Genomic DNA, 21,941 nt, shown 5'->3' with positions numbered 1-21,941 from the left:
TCACATAGCTCATTGTGCAGTCACCAACACAACTGATTCCCAAGTCCAGACAGCAGACTTGATGTCTATACAAATTGAAAAGGAACCCTGATCAGCTGGGATGAATAGGTCGTTCTATTTCTGGCCTGGGTCTCTCTCACACGGGTTCCTTCGTAAGTCCATACCATTCATTTTCTTCATTCATTTGAATGTTTAAAAAAGATTCTTCAAAGATAGTTTTTAAACGCATATCTTCATAGCTGCCAAGTCCCAGTTAGAAAAATACGGGATCAGCAGCATGTCCAGACATGCGTAGAAACAACTTCCGGTGCTGGCGCTGCCTGATTTCCGGTGCCCAGACATGGGCAGAGCGGCACCGGAAGAAATCCAGGGGGATTACGGGATATTTCGCCATTCGGGATGACATCGGGAAACGGCTTTAAAAATGGGGGTTTCCCCGGGGAAACGGGAGACTTGGTAACTATGCATACATTATCCCAAAAGTACATATTTAAACATGTATTTTATAGCAATATTTTAAAGTGCACATTTAAACCTAAAATGCACACATTTCTTCTTCTTTAAACATTTTTGGAGCTAAGAACTGTTTTGCAAAGTTCGGAGAGGTGCAAAATCCAAAGAATGATTCCATTTTGATCTACGTGTCCCGGTGGCACAAATCTGCTTTCAAATGTGGACCGAATGAAAATTCTCTTCTGTTCCTGCTAATCCATTTTCAGCTGTTGGACGAACAGCTTTCAGCTGAACCAGTGCCGATTTGTAACGGCCAGTTCAAGTCAGTTATTTACGATAAGCCAATTTACGAGAGCCACTTTCAGTTTGCTAGGAAAATCTGAAACAGGAAACAAGCACACAGCTTGTCTGGTACTCACTCTCCAAAAGTCAGCCATGCTTCCAATCTCCTGGAAGGAGATACCACTATCTGTAGGAGTTTCCAAGAAGAGCTCAGACATCACTTTGGTGTAGTAATAGGCATTTGAACTTGTCATCCCGTAAGTCACTAGAGATAAATCAGGATGGGGGGGAACAGGAAGAATTTCAATAGGATTTATACATTCATTCCACCTGGCTGGCTTAAGTATGCAATATCGGGGCAGGAAGGTGAGTTTAATTACTGTATACTGATAAGTTGGAAGAATGCAGATATGATCCCCTTTGATCAATGGATTGGCAGTATGACAACACTCGTAAGGTATGAACAGGCTGCTTAAATATTTAGATTTTGTTTGGATAAATATTACAACATTTGGAATGAGTTTATACAGGGTGTAGTATGCAATTAATATCTACATACATATTAGGATAATAACGACTTCCAAAAAAATTGAATTAATTGTAGAGTACATGTCATTTCCATTCAAATGTGATTTGGACATTAAAAAAAATTGCCGTCACTATCAGTATAAATTACTCATTGTGGAAAATATCTTTGAAAAATGAGATATTAACTTTGAAAAATGACATTTTTCTGAGGGCCCGTGCAGAAGAAGAATCGTTTTGGAAGTTTGTGCCCAGACAGAAATTTCCAAATTTGAGAAGATGCAGTGAAATTTTACGCTCATGTTTTGGTTCTACTTATTTGTGTGAATCTGCATTTTCATATTTAAAAATGACAAAGAGTATGCAACGTTCAAACATGACAGATGAGCACCTTAAGGATTCCCCGAAGCTGGCCCTGACACAGTACTCGCCTGATATCGAACAGTTGGTTGCCGAAATGGTGACGCAGATGTCACACTAACAGTGGATGACATCTGTCCCAGCTCCTGCCAACCTAGCAGTTTGAAAGCATGCCAGCGCTAGTAGATAAATAGGTACCGTTGTGGCGGGAAGGTAAATGGTGTTTCCAGAAGTGGTTTAGTCATGCTGGCCACATGACATGGAAAGCTGTCTGTGGACAAACGCCGGTGCCCTCGGTCTGAAAGCGAGATGAGCGCCGCAACCCCATAGTTGCCTTTGACTGGACTTAACCGTCCAGGGGTCCTTTACCTATTTACCTGATATACACACACTTTTTTCTCACTGTGCCCCTTTTTCTCTGTATCGTTTTATTTCTTAAAAAATGAAATTCTTTCAATAAAATATTAATATTTTTAAAACTAGTGTTTTTTTATTAGAGTATCTCGAGGCAGGAATGGGAAGGGGTTTGAGTGATAGGAAAATCTTTCTTAGGCAGCATCAATGATACAGAATTTACAACAAAGGCAAAATCTTGACGGTGCCAGTATCAATAAAAATATGAAAGGTATCAACTTTTATATCAAGGGGAAGGAAACAGGCTCAGGCTAAAATCTCAGGCTATCGAAAGCACCTGATCTACAGATTAGCCAGCATTGCAGCAGTCAAGGGTGGCCGCCCTCCCTTTCTGTAAAAAAAATTATCCTTAACACATTTTACAGAGTTTCCAACATACAATAGATCCTAAAGGGACCGTTTAAAGGGCGATGATGCATCCTTTGGCATATCAGAATATGCCGACTGGGAGTGGCCACCGAGACCATAAAACACCGGTCCTGAAAGACCTACATTGGCTCCCAGTACGTTTCCGAGCACAATTCAAAGTGTTGGTGCTGACCTTTAAAAAAGCCCTAAAAGGCCTCAGCCCAGTATACCTAAAGGAGCACCTCCACCCCCATTGCTCAGCCTGGACACTGAGGTCCAGCTCCAAGGGCCTTCTGGCGGTTCCCTCACTGCAAGAAGTGAGGTTATAAGGAACCAGGCAGAGGGCCTTCTCGGTGGTGGCACCCGCCCTGTGGAACGCCCTCCCATCAGATGTCATGGAAATAAACAACTATCTGACTTTTAGAAGACATATGAAGGAAGCCCCATTTAGGGAAGTTTTTAATATTTGATGTTTTGTCGTGTTTTTAATATTCTGTTGGGAGCTGCCAGGTGGGCAGGGTATGTATAAATGAATGAATGAATGAATGAATGAATGAATGAATTGCAGTGATTATATAAAACAAACATGCAGAGACCAAAACTTTTGTGGAATCCATAATGCTGAAGTCTAGCTGCAGGGGGGCTGTCTGTACTCCTAAAAGAAAACCTCTCTGGTGAGAGAAACTGCCCCAGCTAATAACTGGTTGCTGGAAATCAGCATCTGAAACATAGGAGCCAACTTCTAGGGGCCGAGCCCCCCCCCCAGTTGATAGGCTTTGCCATTCGAATGGTGTGCATGTACCGCGTCATGTGACCAATTATGCAGGATGGGGCTTATCTGGGCCCCCACAATATTTTATTCAAGTTGGTGCCCTTGATCTGAAAGATCTCTTCAGCTTAATTTCAGTCCCGATTCCATCCCTCAGCCCCCCTCATTCGAAGCTACGACTGTGGGCTTAACCGCACCTCCATTTGCCTTGTCGATTTCTCCGGGGAAAGCCGACTTTGAGCGCTGAACTGGAACAAACGGCAATCGCTTGAAGCCGTGCCTAGAAATTGTGGGGCAAGTAGAAAACTACTTGGACCTGTCTAGGCACAGAACAAGGGGGCGTGTGCATGAGCCCTGAGCCCTGTGACCAGTAGGAGTCCATGTCTACTTTCCCTGAGTGGAGACTAACCCATAGAATTAGTAGATCCTATCTGAGGCTGGTCTCGGAGGCCTCAAACTCGGACATTTCCCAATGTCCTCCTGACTCATCCTATTTGCATGCTTTATAACAGGGCAGCCATAGTTACGTTTGCTACTTTCATGTGCATCGGCCTGTTTCAAGCAGGCTCCCAAGCCAGTTCAGTTGCACAGAGAGTAGCACCGAGATATGGATCATTTCGCAACAAACACAGCAATTCAGTTTTACTAGCAAACCGGAGGTTAAATTAACCTTTTCCCCAGCCCTGGGAGGAGCTCGGGGAGGATTGTGTGACACAACTTATACCGGGATCAGCAAACATTTTCAGCAGGGGGCAGGTCCACTTTCCCTCAGACCAGCCACCCCCAAACTGCGACTCTCGCCAAGACCACATAACACCGGTCCTAAGAGACCTACATTGGCTCCCAGTATGTTTCCGAGCACAATTCAAAGTGCTGGTGCTGACCTTTAAAGCCCTAAACGGCATCAGTCCTGTATACCTGAAGGAGCATCTCCACCCCCATCGTTCAGCCCGGACACTGAGATCCAGCACCGAGGGCCTTCTGGCGGTTCCCTCATTGCGAGAAGTGAGATTACAGGGAACCAGGCAGAGGGCCTTCTCGGTAGTGGCGCCTGCCCTGTGGAACGCCCTCCCAGCAGATGTCAAGGCAATAAGCAACTATTTTACTTTTAGAAGACAACTGAAGGCGGCCCTGTTTAGGGAAGTTTTTAATGTTTGATGCTGTACTGTTTTTAATATTCGGTTGGAAGCCGCCCAGAGTGGCTGGGGAAACCCAGCCAGATGGGCAGGGTATAAATAATAAATTATTGTTATTGTTGTTGTTGTTGTTGTTGTTATTGTTATTGTTATTGTTATTATATAAGGGCTTGTGTGACAAAAAAACCCTACCAGGAATTATGGCCATAAACATGGTTTTGGATCGTCATTGCCGTTTTAACCAGTCCTAGCTCCTAGGACGAATGCCTCATCCATTCAGCAAAGGGATCAGGTTGTGCCGTGCTTTCTCCGCTAAGAGAGAGATCTGTGAGCGGGATCAAACTTATCATATGCATGCATGCACTCAGAGAGACGTAAGCACTGCCTAAGCTGTAACGTCAATAGCAGGATTCTCAGTGGGGAGAAAACTCGATAGGCACCCTACACAATAACACATTTCCAAAGCTCCTCTTTTGCCCAGATCAGAACATCATTACTGTATGAGAAGAGTGATTTGAGCTTTGTCCCCCCTGTTTGCAAGTGATAACTATTATTGGCATACCTGTTCCACCGTGGAGTGCATGAAATATAATCTGTTGCCCTATGAGACATCACAGGTGCGCCTTTGAGATAACAATAAATCTTCCCAAAACAAACAGCCATTGTTGTGCCCACACAAAGTGGTTTAGTATTTGGCACACAGCTGCATTAAATCTACCCAGAGAGCACAATAGGAACGGCCGTCTATGTTATCGTTCAGACCATCCTTCCTGCATAGTTCTTTGCGATGGGAAGGGGGGAAACATCAGGGTGTTGTGGAAGTTCTAACCACGCATGTCAAATTCCAAGTAGCTGCAAGAAAATGTGGATGTTCCTACGAAATGAGAATGGGTTGTTCCTTCCACTACAACAGCGTCCCCCAAACTTGGGTCTCCCGCTGTTTTTGGACTACAATTCCCACCATCCCTGACCACTGGTCTGGCTAGCTAGGGATGATGGGAGTTGCAGTCCAAAAACAGCTGGAGGCCCAAGTTTGGGGAACACTGCCCTAGAAGAACCAACAAATTTGTGGGCAGGAGAGGAAGGAGGGGAAGCCAAGAAGGCACTATTACTTTCTCCTACTGCAATCCAGTCCAGGAAACCAAGTTCAAAGCTTGTGGGCTTGGCATCTCTTGAGACAGCCCCATGGTTACCATGGAGGTCATGAGGTTCTGAGCTACTCTCAAGAAGGGTGTCTCAGTGGGATGTCTCACGGCTTTGGGACAATGAAGGGGACAGTATGCCAACTGAATCTCTGTTCTGTCCCAAACACCCAGCCTCAGGAACAAGCACTAGAAACTGGCCACTTAAACACCTGGTAAAGGAACTAGGGTCCCAGTAGACTACAGTATCTCTGCCGCCCTATCCTCGGGGCCCAGTTTGCTGCTGCATGGAGAACTCGTCTTTTCAAAAGCCACCTTCTCAAAAGGTAGGGTGCAAGTGTAATGAACAAACACAAGCCTTCTATAAGAATATTTGTCCCTCATTGGGCTGGAACCACCCACGTGAATAATACAAAGGAAAAGCAGCCCGGGCAAACTTACATAAACAGATATCCACCAAGAATACAATGTAGACCAACAGTTCACGCAGTGTGGTCTTTACATAAAGCTCTCGGTTCTCAGCGGTGTTTTCCGTTAGTGTGGTGCCCCAAAGTCCTGCAAAGAGAGAGGAAAGGGAAAGAAGTGAATAAATGTGCCTCTGGATTCATCTATTTTGGTGCTAATCCACAGCACAATTGCCCTAGAGTGCTTCATCTGATGTGAGCAGTACAACTCCAGAAAAACTGAGTGAAGGGGGAAGGCATAATATGACAGGCCCCAGCCCAGCAAGGGCCCTAGATCCTTCCTTCCTTCCTTCCTTCCTTCCTTCCTTCCTTCCTTCCTTCCTTCCTTCCTTCCTTGAAAGTTAATGAGTCACTTCTAAAGAAAGTTAACCTCTTTATGGATCACTGTCTTGTTGTGGTGAAGGTGCTTGAAGAACTCCAAGCAGCTATGAGCTATGCCGTGCAGGGCCACCCAAGACGGACAGGTCATAGCCGAGAGTTTAGACTAAATGTGATCCACCTGGAGAAGAAACTGGCAAACGACTCCAGTATTTTGCCAAGAAAACTCCATGGACATAAAAAAGGAGAAGCTTTGAGAAGAAAGTGAGAGTTTCCAAGGCATGCTCTGGTTCATGGGATCACAGGGAGTTGAACACGACTAAGACGTCTAAACAACTACGAAATAAAAGTTATAAAACAAAATGCAGAGGCAACTCTAAGGCTTTAGCACTTAGCAGGCAGTACCATTGCTAAGGACACATAATCACTTCAACACTGTTGCCAAACAATCCAAAGAAGGAATGCTGACCACCCCCATCTGGGATTTGAAAAGGTCCCCCTATCAGAGCAGCAACCCCCAAGAGAAACTTCTTGTTACTGCTATTCTAATGCTGAATAGAGGCGGATACTGGAGTGGTTTGTTTATGCACCTTCATTGTATCTCATTCATGCTCCAAGGGTGCTGTCTTTACAGAATAAAGCACAATTACTTGGCTTTGGTATGTTGTAGTCAGAAGCAGGGCTTTTTTCAGCCGGAGCGTGCTGGAGTGCAGTTCCGGCACCTCTAAGGAGAACGCCATTGCGGGGCGGTGCTCCCCCCGCCTTCTTATTGCCTCTGAGAAGCCCAATACGAACATTTCAAGTCAAAATGGGAGCTGACCAGTGTGTGAGTCTACAGGAACCAGCTCTTATAAATTAAATAGTGGTTCTTATAATGACCAGCTGGAGTGGAAACCAGTAGCAGTCAGTATGGCAGAGCATCCCCACTCCTCTGTTGCCTTATTGGCCTAAGCTGGGTTCCTTAAGTTACGCCCAGGCAGGGACAAAGACAGTCAATAATGACACTGAGGGTTGAATTCAGAGAAAGAGTTTAATCTCTATATAGAGAGACCTTTGGTGATCACTCTTCACGACAAGAGCAAAGAAAGACAGTTTGCATAGATTCTTATACACTTCTTGGGCTCCTTCCCCCTCCGCAGGAATCCACTCTGTAAGTGTGCGCACGTAAGAGGGTCATAGGTTACAAATACATATACGGATCTTCCTGTGTCCTGTCCTTCTCATAAACACATGCTGACTCAGCAATGCTACCCCGGTGCCAGCCTCAAGCAGCCTTGAGTGTGGGGGCTTGAGTTCCTGTCTGTCTTGCCTCTTGTGCCTGATATATGCTTCATCTCCTGATGTAGACCTTGAGCATCTCCTGATGCAGACCTTGTACTTTCTGGCAAGGCCATCCTGTCTAGCTGCCGAATGTTTTCATTACACTTTGACACAGAGGCACAGGGGCAATGGAAAGCACCCAGGAATAGGGGGGGGGGGGCTAAGCCATACAGTCAGAATTATACAATGCAAACTATATTATCAGATTTAGCTCAATCATACAATTAGCGATTCTCTCTCTACACCTCTTGACAGTGAGGCCAGTGGGAGCGATTGGCTCTGCTGCTGCGTTAGCACCATGCCAGTCTCACCTTACTGCTCCCGTTCTACATCCAGTGTTGCAACTAACCAGGGCCGAGTTGACGGGACGCATTCTGCTCCCCACCCCTCCCACTGAGGCAGCCTGACGGAGCTCATGCACTCGGCTGCCATTCCAGATCTAAATCAAATGCTCTTTCATGCTCCCAGCGGTGCCAAACCTGAGCCTAAGAACATGGGCCGGGCTCCGTTTGAACATTGTTTTCTTTCATCAAGCCGCTGTTTTCATCAGCTAACAAGCTGATGAGATAGGTCAGACCATTAATGGCTTCTTCATCGTCTTCGTCTTCTTCTTCTTCCTACTTAAACTTTTATCTGGTGCCCATGTGACCCCCCCACTTAAAAGCCGAGTAGGTGTATCGACATCAATAGCCTAAGGGTTTCCATTCCTTTAATATAGTCTCAAGTGGTTCAGCTCTAAGGGCACCTGCTATCAGCGATCTGTGATGGATATTGTCCACACCCCTAATCAAAAGCACTCAGAATGGAACAGAACAAAGTGTGCTGTAATAGGCAATACTAATACATCGTGCGAGCGAAGCTTTTTCCTCCTTCCTCCCCGTGCTTCTAAAGCTTCCTTAGCACGACACAAGTCTGTCTCTGTGTTGAGATGACCTCTGGAGGCCTCCCCTCACCGCCACCATCAGAATTAAGGCAGGGTCACGCTTCCCGTGAGGACAGCTGCCTGAGGTTACTGTGGCACCAGACAAATATGCCTTCTGATTTCTCCAGGTCTTTCATCTCTCAGTTTTATCATTCCATGCTACTTTATTTTATCTGCTGCCTTTTGATTTCACGGGAGCTATTTTATCAGGAGGTTGGGTTGCATTTTGTCGCTCTACAGTCGTACCTTGGATCCCGAACGCCTTGCGAGTCCCAAACGTTTTGGCTCCCCAACCCTGCAAACCCGGGAGCGTTCCGGTTTGTGAACGTTCTTTGGAACCCGAATGTGAGACGTGGCTTCCGCGGCTTCTGATTGGCTGCAGGAGCTTTCAATCAGAAACCGCACTTTGGTTTCCGAAAATTTTGGAAGTCACATGGAACTGATTCCGTTCGACTTCCAAGGTACGACTGTATTTATAAGCCGCCTTGAAAATAGTTTCCTTGCAGATACACTCTGCAAATGACCATTATGAATTGTTCCAATAAAATATATATCCTGTACCGGTCCCACAGCTTTTCTGATTCCCTACAGACCCTTTTTCTTTTTACCAAATCAGTCGGGGGGGGGGGGAGAATATCTGGCTGTGAGCTACATGTGGGCTCAGTTGGTAGAGCATGAGACTGTTAATATCAGCGTCATGGCTTCGAGTCCCACATTGGGCAAAAGATTCCTGCAATGCAGAGGGTTGGACTTGATGACCCTTGTAATCCCTTCCAACTCTACAATTCTATATTATTTATTCATTTATCTATAATATTAATTGCCCCGACAGAGACTCAGGGCGGCTTACAAATAAAAGCAAGATGCGTGAAATGGTCTACAAAGTTTGATAATACGTTACAGTTTCATTTTCTACACACCTATGTATTTCTAGGAAACATTCCTAATTACATCACCTATCTGAGGCAAAGTGAGCTGCGGTTTCCAAAAGCTGAAGCCACCACATTTGTTACTAAACCTGTTTGGTCAGTATAGCATGCAAGCCAACCTTAATGCATGTTTAGTCAGAAGTTAAGCTTCGCTGTGCAGAGTAGCATTCACTTCCAATAAAGTGTGTATGGCATTTGCAGCCCCGAACAGTCCCTGACCTAGTTTTGTTTTAAAGTTTTTGTCTTCCCTGCTGAAAAAACAGGGGTAACTGTTAATCAGTGTGTGTGTGTGTGTGTGTGTGTGTGTGTGTGTGTGTGTGTGTGTATTAAGCAAAATGTGATGCTAACAGCAAATGGGGAGGGGTTCATCGCAACTCAATGAAAACTGTCCTTTTTAAGGGCACCTTTTATCACATGTGGCGGAATTGTAAAAAATAAAGGAATTCTGGGAAATGATATATAATGAATTAAACAAATGTTTAAAATAACCTTTGTCAAAAGACCAGAAGCCTTTCTCTTAGGAATTTTAGGTGCAGATATACCGAAGGATTTGAGAAGACTGTTCATGTACACAACTACCGCTGCAAGGATGCTACTTGCCCAGCGATGGAAAGAGGACAAGAGGCCGACAAAGGAGGGCTGGCAGATGAAACTACTTGACTATGCAGAGATGGCTAGATTGACTGGGAAGATCAGAAATCAGGAGGACCAAAACTTCAATTGAGAATGGGAGGACAAATACAGATTGTATTTATAAGAACACTATAAACACTTGAACTCTTTGGCAACCTTTGAATAACACTTGCAATGTTACGAAGACTTTGGATATGTTGGAGCACTATAATTCAGATGAACTATAATATGCAGTTGATTAAGATATTTAAAGGACCCAAGGAGGTGAGGAGGGAAGTCCTAAGATTCGGATGAATCTTGTTTTATTTCAATTTTTTTTTAAAAAAAAGTTAATTGTGTGATCTATTTTGTAAAACCAATAAAATTATTTTTAAAAAGTAAGAAAAAAAAGAAACAAAGAAAACTGTACTCTTTAATATTTTTCCTAGTTTTGCCATTGGGGTGGGGGAGATAAGCTTTATATATATAGGATGTTCCATTCTTCTTAAGTGGAACACATATGGCTATAATAGGACTTCCCCCAATATTCTATATTGGAGGGGAAAAAATATATAGGGATTGTTTATGTCTCTCACCTGTGGCTCTTTGCAGTTCCCTCTATTAGGTTCGGAAAGCAGGAGGAAAATTAACTACAAACCCTTGATCATCTTGGTTGCCCTCCTCTGCACACATTCCAGCTTGTCAATATCCTTCTGATATTGTGGTGCCCAGAATTGGACACAGTATTCCAGGTGTGGTCTGACCAAGGCCGAATAGAGTGGGACTATTACCTCCCTTGATCTGGACACTATACTTCTGTTGATGCAGCCTAGAATAGCATTCATGCCATGGGTAGGCAAACTAAGGCCCGGGGGCCGGATCTGGCCCAATCGCCTTCTAAATCTGACCCGCGGACGGTCCGGGAATCAGCGTGTTTTTACATGAGTAGAATGTGGCCGTTTATTTAAAATGCATCTCTGGGTTATTTGTGGGGCCTGCCTGGTGTTTTCACTTGAGTAGAATGTGTGCTTTTATTTAAAATGCACCTCTGAGTTATTTGTGGGGCATAGGAATTCATTCACACACACCCCAATATAGTCTGAGGGACTGCTGAAAATGTTTCCTGACCCCTGATTCATGCTGTTGACTCATATTAAGCTTTTGGTAAACTAAGATCCCCTAGATCCTTTTCACATGTACTTCTGGCAAGCCAGGTGTTATGTACTGAGCTGAATCCTAGAACAATAGGATTCAGAATCAGCGGGAGCTACCCAATCCAACTCCAGGTGGAAGTGAATCCGCAACCTGATTGGCCTGCTGGAGCAGCCAATCAGGCGGCTGGCAGAAGTGAATCTGCTACCTGATTGGCCTGTAGGAGCAGCCAATCAGGCTGCAGGCAGAAGTCAATCCACAATATAATTGGCCCACAGGTGTAGCCCTGAAGTAGCCAATCACGCAAGGCCCATTGTGTAAATAATGTATATAAGCAGATGGTTTTGGGAAAAGAGCCATTCGTCTTCTCTTCTTCTCCTTGATGAATATGAGCTGAATAAAGAGCATGAAATTCACTCTCGACTCCGAGTATATTTCACCAGGTGTCCCCCATCTTATATTGGTGCATCTGGTTCTTCATGCCTAAGTGCAGAACCTGACATTTGTCCCTCTTGAATTTCATTTTGTTAGTTTTGGTCCATTTCTCCTATCTGTTAAGATCATTTTGAATCCCGATTATGCCTTCTGCGGCATTAGCTACCCCTCCCAGTTTGGTGTCATCTGCAAATTTGATGAGCATCCCCTCAGTTCCTTCCTCGAAGTGTTTTTTACAAAGACGCTGAACAACAATGGGCCCAGGACAGAACCCTGCAGCACCCCACTTGCCACTTTTTTTCCAGGTTGGGCAGCGCTCTAGTAACCAGAGGACGAACATTGGAGCAACTTGGTTCGTGCCATCCCTCTGTGTTTCAGGGAAACCACAACCACCGTTTTAGTAAGGGCACAAGTGTCAGCCAGAGCTCACTCCTTCAGCCAAGGGAGCTGGAGTCATGCCCTGAAATTGCTTTGTAATTTACAGATGAAGCCTACGTGGGAAGAAAAACATTTCTGGGCAGTCTGGAATGGCTCTGAAACCTTCCTAGAAAACCGAGTTCAGTTCTGCTTTTGGGGATGATCAAGAGAAAGTCTCCATCCTTATACTGGATACGACCAGGAAGGGTGGATGTCTTTGGATCCCAGAAGGAATTTGATTAAAGGAATTTGCTTTCCCATAAAAAAGGACTCTAGGTAATAACCAGTCTAATATAATCTGTACTGATAATCAGTCACATCTAACCACAAGGACTAATGCGAGCCGCCCAGAGTAGTTGAGGCAACCCAGTCAGATGGGTACCATATAAACAATATAATTATTATTTGCCTATCACATCTATCTCATACATACGGTAGCATACATAAAACAATTCCTTACAGTAGTACCTTCGAGACCAACTAAGTTTGTCATTGGTATGAGCTTTTGTGTGCACTGAAGAAGTGTGAATGCACACAAAAGCTCATACCAATGACAAACTTAGCTGGTCTCGAAGGTGCAACTGAAAGGAATTGTTTTATTTTGTTTCGACGGCGGCAGACCAACACGGCTACCTACCTGTAAACAGCATGCATAGTTTCTTCCTCCCCATTTTATCCACATGAGATCTGTGTGAGGTAGGTTAGGCTCAGAGACGGTGACTGGCCCAAGGCCACCTAGCGAATTTCATGGCTGAGCGGGGATTTGAATCCTGCTCTTCCCAGGTCCTAGTCAAGCACTCTAACCACTACACCACACTACACTAGGTGCTCTCCAGATCCCATCAGACTCCAGCTCCAGCCAGCGCTAGGCTAAGGTTTTAGCAATGGCTCATTTATAATCTTAATGAAGATTAGGACATAGCCTGTTTCAAGCTTTGGAAGTTCCTTAGCTCTGTGAAACGGAGGTATGCAGTTTAGCTGTGGCCCTCTGCCTTGTGACCTGTTTCTTAGTGCCTGGCTCAGTGCTGAGCAATTTGTTCCAAGATGTCTTGAAGGTTGTTTATTGGGCCTGTCTTAGTTCTGCCCTTCCTGGCCAAGACAGGGGACATTGCCAGCTGCGACCATGTAAAGTAGCTTGGTTTGCTTGTTGCATTTCAGAGCCTAGCAAAATTGGGAAGAAAACCTAGAAAGTCACCCACAAGGAAAAGACTCTCCGCTGGACCCAGCTCTGGGCTAGCTAGAAGAACAAAGGCCAGTGGTAGTGTTTCAGTTTGATGTGAGCAGGAGGGAAATCGTTTCAGCCTGTTAAACACGTCAGGCTGCAGGCGGCGGCGGCAACAGAGATCAGAGCACCATTGGGCCTGATAGTTTGAATCCAAGGCAGCTAGGGGAGAAACAGGACCCCCTTGGAGAGTAATGCTGGAAACCCCTCCATCATAAACTCAGGTTGTATATATGTAGAAATAAACCACATATCATAAAGACAGCATCGTTATCTGCTGTGCCTCATCTCCAAAGGAAACACGGACTCTGGACCCTGGAATCCCACACCGCTCAGCGATAGTGGTGCCATGTCACAATGTAGCTTCCATTGCCACCCCTTGTTCTCTCAACGTTACAGAGAATCTAGCTGACTTTTGCTGCTTTTTCCGCATTGTCCTCCCATCTTTTCCCCAGGCATGATCCCCACCCCCGCCATACATTTCTAAAGCATTTCTAAGGCCTTCGTTTCCAAACGATTGGCGGCAGATATTCTCATGCCCCCTTGGCACTCCTTTGTGTATTTGCAGGACCTCAGAAACTGAGGATCTGCCTCACTATTTGTTCTTTGGTTCACTTTACTCTGAACCAAGAACCAAATTTCTGGGATCTGTTCTGCCCCATCTATATTCCAACACCATTTCAGAAAAGATTTCCTACCTCCTGTCAGACACCGGTTGCAGGGTAACCCACAAGGTCTCTCTTTTTGCCCTAGCAGCAATAAAAATCTGGGCAAGAGTTATTGAGGAGTTTGCAGTCAGCTGCTTTGGGAAAGCTCTTATTTAACCTCATATCTGTTCATAGAATCATAGAGTTGGAAGAGACCACTAGGGCCATCCAGTCCAACCCCCTGCCAAGCAGGAAACACCATCAAAGCATTCCTGACAGATGGCTGTCAAGCCTCTGCTTAAAGACCTCCAAAGAAGGAGACTCCACCACACTCCTTGGTAGCAAATTCCACTGCCGAACAGCTCTTACTGTCAGGAAGTTCTTCCTAATGTTTAGGTGGAATCTTCTTTCTTGTAGCTTGAATCCATTGCTCCGTGTCCGCTTCTCTGGAGCAGCAGAAAACAACCTTTCTCCCTCCTCTATATGACATCCTTTTATATATTTGAACATGGCTATCATATCACCCCTTAGCCTTCTCTTCTCCAGGCTAAACATACCCAGTTCCCTAAGCCGTTCCTCATAAGGCATTGTTTCCAGGCCTTTGACCATTTTGGTTGCCCTCTTCTGGACACGTTCCAGCTTGTCAGTATCCTTCCTGAACTGTGGTGCCCAGAAATGGACACAGTATTCCAGGTACTGTTCATAATTAATCTTTTTCATCTGTATTAAATTTTACCCTTTCAGTCTGTACATTCTATAGATGTTACATGTGACTGATGTAATATTGCAAAGATGTAGGTTGCACTGTATTTTCCGCCCCATAGGACGCACCTGACCATAGGACGCACGTAGTTTTTTAGAGGAGGAAAACAAGATATATATATATATATATATATATTTGCTTTCTTGAATTGTCCTAGGCATGGCTCTGGCTCTGGCTCTTTGCATGGGCTCTGGCTCTGGTCGGGGCTCTGGCTTATGCACGGACTCTGGCTCTGGTCAGGCTCTGGCTTTGCACAGGCTCTGGCTCTGGTTGGGCCCTGGCTCTTGCATTCGCTCCATAGGATGCACGGACTTTCCCCTTTCCTTTTTGGGAGGGAAAAAGTGCATCTTATGGAGCAAAAAAATACGGTATGTATGAATCTAGGTGGCAAGGTGGTTTTATGCAGTATCTTGGGATTTGTACTGTATTTATTTATCTTATATGTGAATGGCTTCTGGCCCAAGCATTCATAAACTACATCTAAATATGTTAGTGAAACAGCTGCACAGGCTGCCAAAAAGCTATGAAAGCTTTTCAGAGTGACTTTTCCTCTGAGTTGGAACTTCTTATTCATGACTAGTAAATAGCTAGTGGAATTGTCCTGTTCTCTAGGGGAAGGAGTTTTCTTGGCAGGGATATGGGAGTGGATTGCCAGTTCCTTCTCCAGGGGGATCACATTTAGTGAAAACTCTCCACTATGACCTGCACCATCTTGGTCCTGCACGGCATAGCTCATGGCGTCTCTGAGTTATTCAAGCCCCTTCGCCATGACAAGGCAGTGATCCATGAAGGATTGAATTATGGTGCTGGAGGAGACTCTTGAGAGTCCCATGGACTGCTAGAAGATCAAACCTATCCATTCTTAAGGAAATCAGCCCTGAGTGCTCCCTGGAAGGACAGACCGTGAAGCTGAGGCTCCAATACTTTGGCCACCTCATGAGAAGAGAAGACTCCCTAGAAAAGACCCTGATGTTGGGAAAGATGGAGGGCGCAAGGAGAAGGGGACGACAGAGGACGAGATGGTTGGACAGTGTTCTCGAAGCTACGAACATGAGTTTGACCAAACTGCGGGAGGCAGTGCAAGACAGGAGTGCCTGGCACGCTCTGGTCTGTGGGGCCACGAAGAGTCGGACTCGACTAAACGACTAAACAACAACAACCATGGGAAGGACTTTAACTGGTTCATTTTCTCTTTTCTTTCTTTTACAGTACAACAGCACTGTTAAGTCAACAAACACAAAGCACTTCAGTTTTACCGTATAGTTGATGTAACATTCAAAAACCAAGTTCAAAACTCAAAACTTTCCACTCAGAATTTTTATTTGAAATGTTACAGAATGGCGTTGGTTGTTTTTTTAAAATTGCTGCTCGGGGTGGGGGGACATTTTCTTGTGGCTCCCCAGTTTATCCACAAATTAGTTAATCCCAGGCCTCTAAATTACAGGGAACCAGGCAGAGGGCCTTCTCAGTAGCGGCGCCTGTCCTGTGGAACACCCTCCCATCAGATGTCAGGGAAATAAACAACTACAGTGGTGCCTCGCTAGACGAATTTAATTTGTTCCACAGGTCTTTTCTTATAACAAAAAATTTGTCTCGCGAATCCCATAGGAATGCATTGAATTTTTTTTTGAATTTTTTTTTTTGCCCATAGGAACACATTAATTGAATTTCAATGCATTCCTATGGGAAACCACGATTCGCTAGACGAATTTTTCATAAAACAAATTCGTCTAGCGAGGCAACCTCCGCTCGAAAAATCCTTTCGTTAAGCGGCAATTTCGTTAAGCAGGGCATTCGTTAAGCGAGGCACCACTGTATATGACTTTTAGAAGACATCTGAAGGCAGCCCTGTTTAGGGAAGCTTTTAATATCTGAAGGACTATTGTATTTTAATATTTTGTTGGAAGCTGCCCACAGTGCCTGGGGAAACCCAGCCAGATGGGCGGGATAATAATAATAATAATAATAATAATAATAATAATAATAATAATAATAATAATATGTTGTTGTTGTTGTTGTTGTTGTTGTTGTTGTTGTTAATGATGATTTGGATTCCTGCATTCAAACTCAAGGGTCTACCATTGGCCCTCTCTTATCTAAGCTATGTCTATTCAGAGCATGGGGATTTGGCTGCACTGATACAACACATCACAACCCTACCAGCCAGCAGCTTAACAGCTGAAATCTCTGGGCAGGACCAGGCATGTAAGAGTTGTTGTATCATAGGCATGTCCAACAGGTAGATCGTGATCTACCGGTAGATCACTGGACGTCTGTGGAAAATCACCGGAAGATTAGTGGCTCCCCCCAAAGAAGCTAAAAAACTTTGGCTCCCCTAAGAAAACCTCAACATCTTTGCCCTGCACCCCTAAAATGACCTGAAACACCAGAAAACCACCAAAACCAGGGCTTTCCTTCAACAGCTTTGACCTGAACCCCCCAAAAGGGGCTAGATCACTGCCAGTTTTTAACTCTGTGAGTAGATCACAGTCTCTTGGAAGTTGGCCACCCTGCATCGGAAGCAAACATAAAATCTGCCCAAACAGTCCTTAGCGGCACATTTGCCATTGAGCCAGAATTTGACACAGCGATGGCACTGAATCTGGATCGAGAAGGGAGCCTGCATCATATCGCAAGGTGCATTTGGCAAGACTGTGTGCCTATTTCCTGATCTCATTGGATGCTGCGCAGGTGAGCCAGTGAGCCCAGGGCAGAGCCTGAACTTTTCACCTCACCCACTCTGCAATCTCTTTATCCACCTTGAGCACACCTTTGACTCCCTCATCTTCAAAGGAACAATTGCCTCCTAACCAGTTTCAAGAAAAAGAGGTGCCGGAACTCACCATGAACGACTAGCTCCCTTGTTCTCTTATAATGGCAATGGTGCCCGCCTGAGAGGTGCCAGAACTGGGGGGGGGGGGGAAGCCTTGCTGATCTCCTGCTACGAGTGTATTAAATGCTTGTTGTTGATGCTGATATTTGTGTTTTGAGCAACAAGCTCCTCCAGTTCATTTTTAGCATCCTCTTGGCCTTGGAGGTAGCTTCCTTCATCCTTGGCATACATTCAAGCCGAGCTTTTCGATATTATGGTGTGTGTTTTTTAAATCTCCCGAGCACTTTAGGGAGACTTGACCCTCTTCCCTTTGCATTTCTGCTTCCTTTTGTTTTAAACCCCCCCCCCTTTATTGGGATGTTTCCTCTTTGAAGACAAATATGACTGTTGGGTCCGTTTTACATATATATTGAATCTAACCAGCGGCGTAGCACCCATTTTTGGCGCTCGGGGTGGGCATGCATGTGCACCAGGCATGGGGGGTCCCAGCCTAACCTTTGTCGCCAGAGTGACCCCGACTTCACCAGAGCAATGTGGGGCCATACTGAGCTGCCTGCCTGCTCTTGTAGGAGGGAGTCCACCTGCCCAACATGGCCCTTGACGGACAGAGTGGAGCACCAGGCCAGATCATGCTGGGGTCACCTGCATGGGGGTGCCTATTTTACACCCCCTCAAAAATTGTGTGCCTGGGACACGCCCCCCCAGTACTCCCCATGCTATGCCCCTGAATTTGACACCACTGTGGTTCCCAGTTCTTGGGTGGCACTTAAGACTAACTTCAGAGTCACCACTCCTCTTGCTGGTTCTATGACCAGTTCTAGGTAAAGGTAAAAGGTAAAGGACCCCTGGATGGTTAAATCTAGTCAAAGGCAACTATGGGGTTGTGGCGCTCATCTCACTTTCAGGTCGAGGGAGCCGGCGTTTGTCCACAGACAGCTTTCCGGGTCATGTGGCCAGCAGGACTAAACCGCTTCTGGTGCTACAGAACACCGTGATGGAAACCAGAGCACACAGAAACGCCATTTACCTTCCTGGCGCAGCAGTACCTATTTATCTACGTGCACTGGCACGCTTTCAAAGTGCTAGGTTGGCAGGAGCTGGGACAGAGCAACGGGAGCTCACTCCGTCCTGGGGATTCGAACTGCCAACCTTCTGATCGGCATGCCCAAGAAGCTCAGTGGTTTAGACCACAGTGCCACCCACGTCCATGGCTCCCCATTGGGGAATTGAACCCCGGTCTCCTGTCTTGACAGGCAAGGATACTTGCCACTATGCCCATGCTAGCTAGGTTCATGAGGCAGCCCTGTTTTGCTAGGTTCCATGACAAATCTGAAAACGGCTACTGGGTGCCTTTAAATTGCCTAGCAATGGCAAAGGGTGTTATCGCCCGGGTCCCTCAGTCTTGCAACACAGTGAGCAATTTCCCTAGTGGTGTGGGAAACCAGCAGAGCTCTCCAGAGATCATGTATTTTGTTACATTTATATCCTGCATTTCCTCCCAGGAGTGTAAGGCAGCATATACACACACCTCTTCCCCTGTTACCATCACAGTACCCCTCTGTGAGATAGCAAAGGCTGAGAAACAGCACTATTTAACCTGGGGGGTGGGGGGTGGGGAGGCAGCGGCAGGTATGGAAATCTAAGAAACTCCACGTCACCACACAATGCTCATTGAACAGACAAAAAAACTGGTGGTGTTCAGAACCACCCCTCGAGGAAAGGGGAAACAGAGCTCTCCCCAAGCCCAAGCAACCCAAGAGAAATCCAAAAATAATAAAAGAAATGGGGAGGATCAGGGGATCTTGATGGGCATACCAAAAGTGCCCATGACTGCCACTGTGGGGACCCCAGGATTAGCTTACCCAACATAGCTGTCAGCTTTCGGATTTGAAAATAAGGGATCAGCAGCCTCACCTGTCCCGGGGACAGTCTATGGTATATCTAACAATCCAGGTTAGCAGCGGGAAACGGCGCTGGAATAAGGGAATTTCCAGCCAAAAAAAAAAGGGAAAGTTGACAGCTGTGGCTTGGAACAAGGGAGTTTCCCGCAAAAAAAAAGGGAGGGTTGACAGCTATGTTACCCAATGAGCTTCATAGCTGCATGGGATATGAACCAGGGATTTCCCAATGCTAGTTCATTAGCAGAGCAGCAAGCTTAGAGTAGCAGCCTAATAATAATTATTATTATTATACCCCACCCATCCCTACCAAAGCTGTGTATACAGCTTTCAATCCCATTCCAAACACATTCTTTTGCTCCAAGAATTCAGGGCACTGCTATTTACCCCTCACAGAGTTCAAATCCCCAGCAACTCTTAACCACACACAGTGCCCAGAATCCTTTGAGGGGAAATAATGTGCTTGGAATACGCTTTAAAGGTACAGTGCGTACACAGGGCCTCCCCCCCCCAAAAAAAGTGCCAACAGAGTATAAGTAGCCCCAGGAAGCTCAGGCAAGTGAGCCAAGCTACACTTCATAAAGAGAAAGCAAATACAACAACATTGTGACCACCTCACATGTAGCAGATCGTGGGATCAGAGTGATGGGTGTGTTTATGGAGGAGGGGGGGAGATACAGGTATCCCTCTTAGTTTCAAAGAAACACTTCCGCTGAACTTTCAAAAAGTTCCCCTCTACCTTCAAGTTTTTAACCAACCTCTCCTGTTATTGTAACAATCCACTATCAACATTTGGGACAGAACACACACACACCCCATGAAGAAGAAGAAGAAGAAGAAGAAGAAGAAGAAGAAGAAGAAGAAGAAGAAGAAGAAGCAATAAAAAATATTTCATTCTCAAGTCATTGCACAAATGTATAAAGGCCACTCCAAGCTCTATGGCAATCCATGGACACGTAAGCATCTTGATAATATCCTATTTTTTCTACATGCGATGTCTAACTAAGCTCATTTACTTGGATGCAAGCCAATGCACATTTTCTCATGGGGTTAAATGGCGCTTACTTCTACATGAGTCTGCATAAAATTACTCCTCTGCTTATGTTATATTTGCAAACTGCCCTGTGATCCTAGGAGGAAGGGAGTTTTAAAAACTTAATTAATAATAGTAACAATAATAATAATAATATGTTTGGAGCTCAGGGAAATTGCACTGGCATTGCATCCATAGCTGTCAAATTTCCCCTTTTCTCGCGAGGAAGCCTATTCAGCATAAGGGAATTTCCCTTAAAAAAAAGGGAGAACTTGACAGCTATGATTGCATCCCTCTACACTGGTTCAGCAGTTGCGAACTCTGAGGTTCAAGCTCCCCGGCTGGAAATGCTTTCAGATAACCCCCGTTCTCCTTTCCTGTCTCTCTATCTCTGCTTTTCCTCCTGTTAATCAAACAATACGGCCGATGCAGTACAGAGAAGTGCTAAACGCAGCTGTTTTGCCGCAAACCACTTCCCCAGCGATCACTGTGCAAAAGTTACCGTTCTTGCTTCCCTCCTGCATGGAGGTGGAGTTGCTGTGAATGGCTGGCCCTCTCCTCTCCTGAGTCTAAAAACCAAGCCTCACCATCGCTACCACCGACCACCCTGTTACTGTACCTCGGATGCCTTTGCAGATACAGAAGCAACACGCAGAGAAAGGCTTCTTCTTGCCAACCCTCATCTCCTCTTTCTCTCTCTCCTTCTGGTAGGGCAGGGAGTCGGTCAGCTTCTCGATATTCTCATAGGGGTTCTCCAAGATGGATTTGGGATTGTAGATGGCCCTGATTTTCAGGGAAGAGGAAGGTGATCCGTTATAAACGGGGTTGTCCCATGCCTTATTCCCCAGGGTTTCCAGCTCGTGCTCTTCTCGGGCTTGGAAATGGCTATCGGCTCGGTTGTTGAGGTGGGAAGAGCTCATGGCGAGGCAAACCGAGCCAAAGTTTCTTTTCAGTTCAGTTGCCGGTTCGTTCGGAGGAACACAGAGGAGAAAAGCAGGCAGGTCAGCAATAGGGGGAGCATAGGTTCTGTTCTGCACTCAGCTGCTGAACAGCCTCGTTCTTTTATACCAATTCATTGGGTGACAGGTAGAGAATGGAGGCACAGACCATTGTTGGAACAAGCGCAAGGTCTATTCTTTGGTGAGCACAGCTACACCCAGGGGAGGATCTCTTCCTCGCTGTGAACAACAGCCATGAAAACCAGCATGAGGTCGGGGGGGGGGGAGAGAGAAGACGGCGAAGATATTGGCTGATTTTGGCCCGGCTTCCAGGGAAGGAGGGAGGCGAGAAAAGGCCGGGTGTTCATTGGACACCTTGGCTTGCCGATAATGAGTGAGTGGCACCTGGCAGATCCCCAAATGTGCTGGTTTTTAAATAGAGCTGCGCCGACAGAGCGTTTGAGGTTTGTAAATCAAAACGTCAACTTGTTTTCTGAGGCTCCTCTTTGAACTGGGGCCTTGCAGAACGCCAGCATTCAAAATGGCAACCTAGGAACAGGCACTAACTAGCAGCAGCAGCAACAGCAGCGGCCATATAAAATCCACACG

At 45.6% G+C, this 21,941-nt stretch overlaps 1 protein-coding gene across 1 annotated transcript in view; it reads right to left on the bottom strand.

Moving 5' to 3' along the window:
- The window catches only part of PKD2L1 (polycystin 2 like 1, transient receptor potential cation channel), a 39,712-nt gene extending 18,119 nt beyond the window's left edge, over positions 1 to 21,593 (bottom strand). The window contains exons 1-3 of the mRNA XM_035137878.2: positions 21,014 to 21,593; positions 5,871 to 5,984; positions 873 to 1,000 (exon numbers count right to left, since the gene is read on the bottom strand). Coding sequence (XP_034993769.2) covers positions 873 to 1,000; positions 5,871 to 5,984; positions 21,014 to 21,314 — 543 coding nt within the window. The 5' untranslated portion in view covers positions 21,315 to 21,593. The remainder of the gene's footprint in view (positions 1 to 872; positions 1,001 to 5,870; positions 5,985 to 21,013) is intronic.
- Positions 21,594 to 21,941: the final 348 nt, after the last annotated feature.

The sequence above is a fragment of the Zootoca vivipara genome, chromosome 5 (genome assembly GCF_963506605.1).
Source record: "Zootoca vivipara chromosome 5, rZooViv1.1, whole genome shotgun sequence".
In the NCBI taxonomy this organism is placed as follows: domain Eukaryota; kingdom Metazoa; phylum Chordata; class Lepidosauria; order Squamata; family Lacertidae; genus Zootoca; species Zootoca vivipara.
Note: the sequence above shows the minus strand (reverse complement) of the source record. Positions and strands in the feature narration are given on the sequence as shown.